The following is a 12,118-nucleotide window of genomic DNA, read 5'->3' as shown; positions in this document are numbered from 1 at the left end:
TTTGATAGAGATTTATCATTGCCTCAAAGGAAGGAAATCAAATATATACTGCTCCTGTATCCAATGTACAGTGGAACTCTACATATTATCCCCTTGTACTACTATTACAGGATAAGTAGGATATTTATTTTTGTAATTCTGAAAGCAAATGGCTTCCCCCCAATGGAAAATGGCAAGAGAGGCATTTAAAGCAGTAACTCTTTTGGCAGGAACTACCAAAGAACCGAAGAAACTAAGCAGACAGTTAACCAGTTAAGGAGTAACAGGATATTCATCAAGTGGTAGAATGGGAAACTGGAGCCCTAACCCTCACTCAGAAGTATGAGAATGATGAGGTACATGAATTACATTTCGGAGTAAATTAAACTGAAGTAAATACCCACCCGCTGGCCTATCAATCCTTGTTCCCCAACAGAGCCTGGAGGTCCAAGTGCTCCCTGCAGAAACAGATTGCTTTCTTTAGTCACATTGTTATTGCCACATAGACATCTAAAAGTAAGCAAGAACATCACAATGAACCGTCATGTGCTGTAAATGACAAACTACACAATGGCAACAAATGAATCACGATAAAGTGGTTGATCGTTTCATATTGTTTTAACATTCGTAAAATAATAATAATAATAATAATAATAATAATAGGTGGATTATCTAATGCACTAAACAAAAGACAGCTGTTATGCTGCAGTCTATGAAAGCTGGAGAAACATAATTTAATAATATAAACAGAAGATTATTGTCCAGATACTGTCAATTTTACTATGTCAACGTATCTGTGGTGCAAAAGCTAATCAATGCTTAATAAAGGAGGATCTTGGGTCATCAAAGAACAGAAACGAAAGATAGAAGAAATGAACGCAACACATGTAATTAATCAATTTTCTTCCCGAATCTCGTTAACACCTCCTTCACCCTTCAAATACCGCAGGGGTGTCTACGTTAAAGAGTTTTAAAGACTTTCTCACTTTCTAAAGAATGCAATATGGTTGAGAGCAGAATGTCGCATCAGATGCGGTGGCCGTCATATTGATTTCTGTATGACAGACCCAAAACGTTTGAAATACAGAATGGGGAACGGAAATTACTTTGAGGGCTGACAATGTATGCTAATTTAATCCTTGTGATGTGTTCACAGTCTGTCCTGAAAGGCAACAGATGGTTCTTAGAAAACGTGGGCTACATATCCCGAACCGGTGGACACCACTTGCCACTGGTGGTGTCAGGAAACAGAGAGACGGGATCAGTGGTGCTGAGGCAGTGAGTCTGCCTGACAGCTAACCAACAAACCTTCTGTTCCTTAAACTAGAAAATGGATAAAAAGACGGTTCAAAGTTCAAGTGGGAAAAAACTACAATGGAGAAATATATTTTTACAAATCTGTAGACTGCGTTTTCTAAATCTGAATGCAATTTGCCAGAACTATGGAGGCACAGTTAAAGGATTAAAGTGGGATATCGAGTTCCTTGGTGAAAATTCAACAAATTCTGTTGTAGGCAGATGGGCTGGGATACCATTGGCAGTAAAAGCTCTTACTTTCTCCCCTGGTTCGCCTGGCAGCCCTGGCTCACCCACTTGGCCTGGAGGTCCCTGCCATTGAGAGAGAGAGAGAGAGAGAGCAAATTTAAGGACAGGTTTCAAATACACTGCTGGAAAGATGGTAATTAATAGTGTAATGAGCTTCTCATTTCAGCAAAATTATTTTGTCCCAGTTGTGCCAGGACAGATTAAAAGAAACAGGCCTAGGGTTTATACACACTTTGGTAGGGTCCACACTGTGTAAGTCTGGGCGACAGTATAATTGGAAGGAACATGAACAAACAAACAGATCAGGCTAGTCTACAGTGGGGGAGCAAGTCTGGCCCTTTGCTCTCCTTAGCTTGCTTTAATTATCTAACCACAATGTGTTAATAATTCATGAAATACGAGGAAACGGATAGCTGCCACTGAGCGGGTTCAGGAAACTAGTCCGCACAGAGTTTTACCTTAAAGATAATTGACTGTGCCATTATAAGCACATTACTGTAGTGGAGCTACTGATGCAGATTAGCTACTCTATTAAATGCAAAACAACCACCTACTGATCACTTAAACTTACACAGGGGACCTTCTTTATTAATGCTGTAGGCCTCTATGAGGGTAATACCACGGCTGGCACACACTGTAACCAACAGCTAGCAAAATAGCCACAATTCCACAGCAGGTCTTACCTTCAGCCCGATTTCTCCCAATGGTCCCATCATGCCCTGTGGCCCCAGAGGTCCCTTTAATAAGAGGAGAATGCATTTTTAATTAATAGTTAAAAGCCTGTGATTCTGTGAACCAAGACAATAGTGCGACAGTGTGAAGAATCAGGCGTAAGCATGTGGGATGCAGCTGGGAAGAGATGAACCATCAAATGAAATCCTGTCATTCTTTCCTTGAGCGATCTCCTTTTTTCTCATTTTCGAAATCTGTACCGAACTGCTATGTGATATGACAGCTGAAGGGCACCACCATAAACTGCTTTGTTAAACACAGTTACATTTGTCATTTAAAACAGATGTGATGTTCACTCCATTGGCCCAATTGAAACCCTTCAGGGTCTTAGAGCAATAAATATTTATGTTACAGTGAACAGTGACAGCAGTTTTAAACAATGGTCTGCTTTGCCAAAATGGACCTCTGATTCTTCAACAATTGCTTCAGACTTCATTTATACATCCCACGAAGGACTAGAGGTGACACCCTCAATATACTTAGCTTCCAATAAATATGTTGCTTTTTTCCAGCTGTTTTGCGCAGGTGTGTTTTTATGATGAATATGTCCATTTTTTATCTCAGAACTTTCATTGATGTGACACAACATTGAGCTACACTTCACCTATTGCAAACCAGAACTACACACATCGGTAAATGACTAGTCTAATTACTGACGTTCATCATTTAGAATTACACAGAAGAACTGAATCTTATCCAAGTGTCTAGAATAAACATAACAGGAAAAATCTTGCCAATTTCAAAATTCAAACTTTTATTCAAATGGCCTACAGTAACAATGATGAGGACTTGGAACAAAGCCCAAAAGTTGCAGCTTACAACATTTGCATTTGCTTTAGAGCAATCTGTGTTTTTGTAGCAGTTTTTTTTCTTGACATGGTTAACAACTACCATATCACGCATTTCCCACATCACCTTTAAAATCATCTGCTAAAATACAGCAACTCATACATTTTCCATTAAGCAGGCTTGAAATTATCTATAATGGAAATGACCCTTAATGGAGTCATTCTGCAGGCCAAACACTTGAGCCCAAAGCTTTTACATTTCATTAAAACTTCCCATCAGTAATTCATTACTCCGCAAAGCAACTTCCAAACTCAACAAACTGAGGAGCAGCAGCACTTCCATAGGAAATAAATAAATCATCCTCTCTTTCAACTTGCAATGCATTCCAATCAGTTGCCTCTGCTGCAAATTCTGCCTCGTTCCAGAGCACTCATAAAAACGTGCAAGACTCACTGCTGTTTTCGTTCATAATCATAATAATAATAATAATAATAATAATAATAATAATAATAATAATAATAATAATAATCAGCTCACCAAATCAGAAAGGTAGAGACTTTACTTGGCGGATAAAATCTTATTCAAACTTGCTGCAGTTTTAATAGCCTTCTGAATAAACTCTTTGCCTGCACTCATACTAAAAAAGAAGATCTGATTTTGGGTAGGGATAGATTGTCATAGTACATGAAGTCAAGTCTATCATCCAGCAACACTGAACAAAAATATAAATGCAACATGCAAGAATTTTGCAAAGCTTTTACTGAGTTACATTACATGGGAATATAAGGAAGTGAGTCAATTGAAATAAATTAATTAGGCTCTAATCTTTGGATTTCAAGCCTCCAGTTTTGAGGGAGAATGTGATTGGCTGCTGACTGCAGGAATGTCCACCAGAGCTGCAGGCAGGTCTAGACCCTGGTGAGGACAACGAGCTGCAGATGAGCTTTCCTGAGACGCTTTCTGACAGTTTGTGCAGAAATTCTTTGGTTGTGCAAAGCCACAGTTTCATCAGCTGTCCGGGTGGCTGGTCTCAGACGATCCCACAGGTACAGAAGCCACATGTGGAATCCTGGGCTGGCCTGGTTACACGTGGTTTGCGGTTGTGAGTCCAGTTGGTCGTACCGCCAAATTCTCGTACATTACATTCTCTGGCAACAGCTCTGGTGGCCATTCCTGCAGTCAGCATGCCAATTGAACTCCCTGAAAACTTACTTGAGACATCTGTGGCATTGTGTCACATTTTCTAATGGCCTTTTGTTGTCCCCAGCACAAGGTGCACTTGTGTAATGATCATGCTGTTTCATCAGCTTCTTGATTTGCCACACCCATAGGCTTAGGTTTAGAGAATGTTACATTGTCCCCTCCAATCATGTATGCCTGGCTCCATAGCTGTAGGGGACATGTCCCCCCCAATTCTAAAACCAAACCTACGCCACTGACCACACCTGTTATGCTCACTAACAGGGATGTAAACAAAGTTGTGCACAACATTTGAGAGAAATAACCTTTTTGTGCGTATGAAAACATTTTGGGATCTTTTATTTCAGCTCATGAAACATGGGACCAACACTTTACATGTTGTGTTAATATTTTTGTTCAGTATATATTTGTTTATACAGATAATTGTCTGTACTTGACTGATGCAGCACACTGCCCCTACAGCCTGAGCACAATTAGTATTGTAATGGGATACCATCGGGGAATACAAGATGTAGTGGAAAGATGGATCTGTAGCAACAATTAGTTCCGCTAATTGTAACAATATAGACATTAAGGAATAGCGTGTGACAGTCATCTTTAGTTAATTTATTGCTTAGATCCTTGTGATAAGCCTCTTTGTGTTGGCCACAGTAAGGAAATTAAATCAATCTTGATAGATGGGAGATATTGTGTTTTCTATCGTCACAGTTCTTTGTCTGATAAAGTCTAAGCCTGGCTGGTTTGTCATTGACTGAACTTTTATTTTTTGTAGGTCACTTCAGTGTTTTTTGAGTCAGGGCTCACTAGATGAACACAGGGATTGTTCTTGGATTACCTTTCCGAGTATAAAAGACTTTGTGGAGGAAAGAAGGAAGAGATCATGGGGAACCGAGCCAAGGTAATTTTGATGGCTCAAGGTTACATAAAGTAAAAATAAATCACTGGGTCCTGTTAATAAAGAGAAATATTTAAAGCTGTCTGTCTGGAAAGGCTGCGAGCTCATTGGGACTGAGAGATAAGTAACCCCCGGCCTTTCCTATCCAAGAAAGTTAATTTGTGCATTTGTTTTTGAGGAATTAAGAAATGATTCAGTTACCTTTGGACCAGTTTGATACATTCCTGTTCTGAACACATTTCACTCCAACTTCAATAGATAAAATGACTCAGGGGCATAGCAGTCTTTCCCGTTAATAAAGTTAAAGAAAAGGCTATATCTGGCGAAGTGGACACATAATCTGTGCCATATTTATCGGGTAACTTTCTCAGCTTATTTGTTCTTACCCTGACATGTATACACATAGTGAGACAGGAAACACTGATGACATCTAATAAACAAAAACACAACCAACAGCTGCAATACACAATGTCCCTCCGTGCATAGATTCTGCATAGCACTAGGACTAAAAATAAAACAAAATTAAACGCACATTAAAAATAAAATACGTCCCTGAAGTTGAATAAATGTGTTCTTTAGTAATATCGACTCAGATAGAATTTATAACCGAGTCCTTGTTCAGATCAAGGCCATACATTTATAGAGAATGTATAAAACTTTATTTTATTACCACATATTAAGAAATAAAAACGTACCGGTTCTCCTGCAATTCCTTTTGCCCCAGGAGGTCCAGAAGGTCCTTGAATTCCCTATGACATTAAAAGACTGTTAGATGCTTTTCCCATTGCACAACTACTTGAAATGTTGAAAAAAATGAAAACCAGAAAAGTACTTTGCTTTAGACACAATTCGTCTGCAATGGAGTAAACTGCATTTTATAGTCAGACAATTCTTAGAGAGCTTATTTACGGTACAGCACAGCATTAATTTCGACCAGTTAAGTGCATCTTGATACCTAGTTCTGTAGCATGTGATAACCACTGGACCACCTAGCCTAGTCACTGCGAGTTGGCTGTGCCTGTTGACGGTCCGACAATGAGTTTTATTTGGCTTTTGAACAAAGAGCTCTGAACAGCATTATTGAAGGTGATTTTGAGGAAGTATACAGAGGATATATGTTATCAACATTCGGACATCTGAAGCGTGCTGGTGATAAACTGACAGGTTTAACTATGCGCTTCACTGATACTGCTGTTTCCTCCCATTCAGCTTCGGGAAATCTTTTTTTTTTTTTTTTTCCTTCCTGAAACACTTATCTAAGCAAATGCAAGGAATTCAACACAACATGTGTATCTGGATAAACAACAAGAATAGCAACAACCAAAAAGAAAAGAAAAAGCAGCCAAAATAAACGTTCTTCTTCGACTGCCATTAAAAGCTAATCAGGACAGTGTTTAGCATTGAATGGCAAGGACACTCACAGGAAAGCCCCGAGTACCGGCTTCACCTGGCTCTCCAATCTTTCCCTGCAATGAAATGAAACAAACATAGTAAGTGATGAGGAAATGTCGCAGATGGAGATGACTTAAGAACTGCACAGACTCATGGTGTTGCTATGTGTATTATTTGACAAAACACAATTACCAGGCTTTTCTAATTAAACAAATAATCAAACAAACGCTTTTAAAAACCAAGCCCTGCAATGTGAAAGACTCTGCTACAGCCACCAAGACCGCCCCAAAATGCTTTTGGGATTTTCAGTGGAAAACTGTGCACCACATGGGCTATTACTTCCAATTACTTTCATGGGAAAAAAATATCTGATTGCAAGCAAACCCACAATATGGCGACGGAACCAAGAAATCATCGTTGCTATAAAAGATGAGTTCCACGATAGCAAAGACACCACGAAGGTCATATAAATTCAATTATTATTATTCCCCACTGAGTTATGCAGATTTCTTTCTCTAATATAAACAATAACTGTAATGTAAAAAAAGCCCTCTGCAAACACAGCACTGTAATGTCATGGTCACTCTATGTACTAATTGAGATGAAAATATGTTTGTGGTTTCTTTACACAGTAGGTAGTCTCCTACCAAAGGACATTCTCTACTTATGAAAATTCCTACATCAGAATACATGGAGCACTTTAAAAACTCGTATCCTCACAGCTGGTCTTCATTTTTTTTCTCTTTTCTTTACGATTTCTACTTTTGTTCCTACAATTCCCACAGCACTTTTTTGAAATGCAGCTGGCTATTTGCTGGATGTCACAAAGCTTTGATAATGGATTGCACTCCAAGGTCTTTTCTTTACAAATATCATTCTGGTGTACTGATGATTGGATTGTAGAATGGTTCTTGCCCAGTATTGCGTAACTAGAAGTACATAAGTGGAAGTATATCAAAACTCTGACATAATTGCATTTGAACACATTAGAAAATGCAAACAAACATGTTGTGGTATCATGGAATTCTGAGACCATTTCTGCATAGTATATTTTTATATAAGTAACATATCCTGAAGCTTCTGGGCAGCATATTATGGATAAATATATATCTGGTTTTACCTGCTCACCAGGAAATCCAAGTTTTCCTGGTTGACCTTCAGGACCCTGAAGAGAAAAACACAATCAATAAAAGGTAATTTTTCAGAAAGATCCATTCAGTATATGTCCATTAAACAGCTTTTCGTTTTACTGAAATATGTCATGAATTACCCTTGAAATGCAATTTTCTAAGGAGCCTTATGCAGTATAAGTTTACACATCAGCTTACAATTACATTAATTAGTAAAATATGGAAAGTTTTTACCACTACCACAGAGGTAATTAAGATTTGATTCTTTCAGAACTTTACACAAGATTAAAATACTTAACTTTCGAATAACCCAAAACACAATGAGCACTGTTTTAAATGAACGCTTAACGTAAGAACTAGATGCATGTTGAAAGCAAAATATGACCCGCCCCGCCCAAAATAGGGTACATTTGCAGTAGCTATTAATCATCATTATTAAATATTAGTAAATGCATCGTTTTCTAACATCAGTTTCTGGTTGATATTAGACATACTATACATATACTAAAACACATAAGTTTTAAATACTATAATAAGGTGAAATTATATACTGACTGTTAAAGTCACTTTAATACTTAACATCTGTGGCCACCACAATATAAATCCAGTTCAAACTGGGCTAGTTAGAATATATGGTTCTATCATGACCTTTTACTTTCACCTGTCTGAGTTCTTTAAGAAGTTGTTGCATGTGTTGTTTTCAGTGGGGTCTTCAGTATACATTAAGCAACAGATGTATTTGTAAACCAACTACAGTTGTATGGATCTGAACCTTGGTATTGAACTGAAAGGTGCCCTTTGAACCCAGTTTGACCCCTACCTTCATTCCCACTGACCCAGACTCCCCCGATGGACCGTCAGGCCCTCTGGCACCCTGAAAAACACACAGAACAACGGTCTGAACAGCAGGTGTCTCCCTTGCACAGTTTGTGATTGAGCCGGGGTCTGAAGTGACTGGCTGACTAAGCTGTGGGACATCTCTGCCCCAAAATGCACTTGAAATTACACATACATACACACAAACACACGTAAAAGAGCGCATTCACACACACACACACACACACACACACACACACACACACACACAACACTCATACATCTTCACTGCTGCACCAGTCATGTCAAACATGTCAGAATTTGGGATGCAAGTATATCTTCTACAGCGCACTGTAAAAGGGACAGATCCTGAAAGAGCCTTGATGAGAGTCAAACACGAAATGTTATCAGAGCCAGTGGATTTACTAACAGGTTATAACCTCAAGTCAGTATCTTTGAAGTGTGTGGGGGCTTGCTGTAGTGTGATACAGGACATGCTCTGTTAGTTGTTTCTCTGCTATATGAGCACGTTAGGCAACATTTATATTACTAGGGTTACTTTTATACAATGTCAAAAATAATTCTACGCCAATGCTTCAAACAAATCTAAAACATATATGTAAACCAAGAATGAATACCCATTGAACTGTTACTTATTTAACTAAAATAATGATGTACTTAGGTTTTATTGAATCACACATTTTAAACAAATTACCAAAAATGGAAACAAAGACCAATTCCAGCACTTGCGACTATGGCTAGACCACAGTTACTAAAACATGAGATGTGCATCAAACATAATTAAAAAGATTGCTTGGAAGCTGATTTAACAGCCGACCAATCAGCAGGTTTAGTCATACGCCAATGACATCGTTATATAATGCTTTCAAAGTAAGATAAATTGGGAAGCTTACACATTGGAATATTAGTCTGAGGTTTGTGTTAAAAATTGAAAAGGGGAAACTGCCAACCTCTCCTCCTCCCTCATTTTAATAGAATTAATTTGCACAAATGAGTTCTAACCAGAGATTCACACATTTCCCTCAAACGATGAGACTGATCTGCAAATTCTCTTTGCCCGTTTCCTCTGAAAAGGGGACTGATTATAAATCACTGCTGCACCGATTCACTCTAACAGACAAGCCCACTGAAAAGCAAAATCAGAATCCTTATGGGGTTTAATGTCATAAAAAATGGTTCACACACACAAAGCTATTTCCATAATTTATTCAAGCAGAAGTGACAGCTTTTAGCCCATTAGAGAAATGTTTTTCAACTGATTTAAACTGACACTTTAATTCTGTGCTACTGAAAATGTGTTCTTGAACAGATTCCAGGACTTATCAGCAGAACCCCATGTATTCTCGAAACCTTCCAAAAACAGGGAGCGAGTGAGAAAATTATACTCCGCCACCATGCTTTCTATATTATTATTTTAATATACCAGAATGTACATCTTTAATGACAGTCTAATACGCAAAGGGATTTGTGAGTGACAACTTTAATAGATGGGTCTTGCCACAATTACAGTGAGGGACCTTAACGTTCAGTAATCAGGCACATCCATAACGAGTAACAGATTTCAAATGGAAAAAGGTACGAAGGAAAAATGACACACACAGGGGAGGAATTTAGTGTGTCCTTCATTTGCTTAAACCTTTACACATTATATGTGGAAAGCATCAGGCCTGAAACGTCCTTAATTAACATCAAATTAATAATTCCCAGCACAACTCTCCACAGAGTTCACACATCACTAATCATACCTTCAAATGGGGGAATCAAATCTGTTTTTGCTGTGTGTAGAAGAAAATAACTCCCTTTGCCTGCTGTACATGAGCAGAGGGCCCGAGTTGGCAAACCACACGTGGTACTTGGGCTTCCCAGTAATTTCTGTTTGGATTTTACCACAAGCAATTGACTGTGTTTTCAAACATAATGCAGTCTTTAAATGGCTAATTGGGTTCCTGTGAATTAAATTTGCACACATTGAACAGAGTGACAACATGTCAATTCTGCAGTGGGGAAATAAAAATAAAACAAATCCTGTGAAACAAACTTAACCACTGCTGGGGCATCACATTTTAAAGGTGACCAATTTTCTGAAATCTAAATGATGCCGATGCATTTTTATCCACTTTAATCTGCCTCGGGGAATAGGTTCAAATTACCCTGCAGAGGTTTCTTTTAAATAAACAGAAACACATTGGGTTTATTACCACATTAAGTGTGGCCTCATGGAAGTCAATCTAGAGCCAGTCTGGTGTGATTTGGACAACTTATAGATCAACAACAACCAAAAAAATGGCACATTTATATTAGTGTTTTCTAGCAACAATGTAATGTCTCTTGACTACTGAACAGAAGAAGTGAGGTTTACAGCAGGAAGAAAATGGCTGTATTCTTTCAAAAGCCACTGGTCCATCAAGTAGAAAAAGACATACATATAAAGAACATTAGTATATAGTATAAAGTATAAAGACATACATCTCTCTCTACATGTTTCCATTTTCATTTCACTTTAAAAAGCACAGCAGTTTTGGGGAATTACCGTGAATGTTGCACACAGAACAAGCTGATAAACCTTCTTTAAACTTTTGGTCATAGCTTTACATTTCAAAAGAACGCCAGCTTCCATTAGACCTCAGTATCAATCCTTCCCTGCTCAGAAACTATAATCTGTGAGTGTGTATGGTAAAGGAAGACTAACCTTAATAGTTGGAATTAGATTGATTATCGAATCTCTCTGCGGAGATTGAGTGCTTTAGCAGTGTGATTCTAAAGCAGTGTGATTATTTCCACCATAATCTTTTGATGAAGACAAACATCCTGGAATCAACACACTTTAAAGAATAAATCCTGTGCAATGTTAATTTAGTTGGGGCTCACAAACCATGATCAGCACAAGCATCAATTCTGGAGTACTTCCCTGGATCTGAAAGATGGGTACTGTCACTCCCTGCTTGTCATGTAATAAATAGTGGTGCAGTCCCCTGAAGAAACATGATTCGATATACTATATGCATATGAACTGACAATGAAATCTATTGTGACAAAAATAACTTTTCTATACATTTCTGCTACCCTCAAGTAGAGCTAAGGCAAAATGCATGAGCACCAACAAAAGTAAAACCATGAGCACACCCCTGCTACATTAACACAGAACCTCTTGCTGTAGTTTTCATGGGAAAGTACCAGACGCTGTACCAGTAATTCTGTGTTTCCTTTGGAAGAAACTACCCACATCTCTTCAGTGTTTCCAGCATGCATGCAATTCCCTAGGGTCCCTCTGAAGTCAGGTTGGCTTTGGTTGATCTGACCAGTCATGCTGTTTTGCTTCTGTATTTGGACTATTTTACTTTTAGTTCCCAAAATGTACTGACCTTTGTTAAATATAAAATTGTCTGTCACTGTTTTACTAGTGAGACTCAAGTAGCCAGTACAAAACACATTGATGGGCTTAACAATGCACAGATATCTGTATCTACAAAATGCAGACCAGGACTTGGATAGCTTGTGTCACTTGTGTATAACTTGTTAAAGCAAAGCAAACCACTTTATTGCATGGTAAGAAGGTCAGAAGCTACTTTTTTCCTATTTGATTGAGGTACCAAAGATTGTCATTACATTTTTATTTCTA

General features: G+C 38.3%; 1 protein-coding gene across 4 annotated transcripts in view; it reads right to left on the bottom strand.

The window, feature by feature from the left end:
• Positions 1 to 12,118, bottom strand: part of LOC136758560 (collagen alpha-1(XXVII) chain B) — a 126,656-nt gene that overhangs the window by 17,380 nt on the left and 97,158 nt on the right. For all 4 annotated transcript variants that reach the window (XM_066713053.1, XM_066713051.1, XM_066713052.1 and 1 more), the window contains exons 29-35: positions 8,483 to 8,536; positions 7,653 to 7,697; positions 6,562 to 6,606; positions 5,836 to 5,889; positions 2,208 to 2,261; positions 1,534 to 1,587; positions 384 to 437 (exon numbers count right to left, since the gene is read on the bottom strand). In XM_066713053.1, coding sequence (XP_066569150.1) covers positions 384 to 437; positions 1,534 to 1,587; positions 2,208 to 2,261; positions 5,836 to 5,889; positions 6,562 to 6,606; positions 7,653 to 7,697; positions 8,483 to 8,536 — 360 coding nt within the window. The remainder of the gene's footprint in view (positions 1 to 383; positions 438 to 1,533; positions 1,588 to 2,207; positions 2,262 to 5,835; positions 5,890 to 6,561; positions 6,607 to 7,652; positions 7,698 to 8,482; positions 8,537 to 12,118) is intronic.

This window comes from Amia ocellicauda, chromosome 9 (assembly GCF_036373705.1).
Source record: "Amia ocellicauda isolate fAmiCal2 chromosome 9, fAmiCal2.hap1, whole genome shotgun sequence".
NCBI lineage: Eukaryota > Metazoa > Chordata > Actinopteri > Amiiformes > Amiidae > Amia > Amia ocellicauda.
This window is presented reverse-complemented; position numbering and strand designations above follow the sequence as displayed.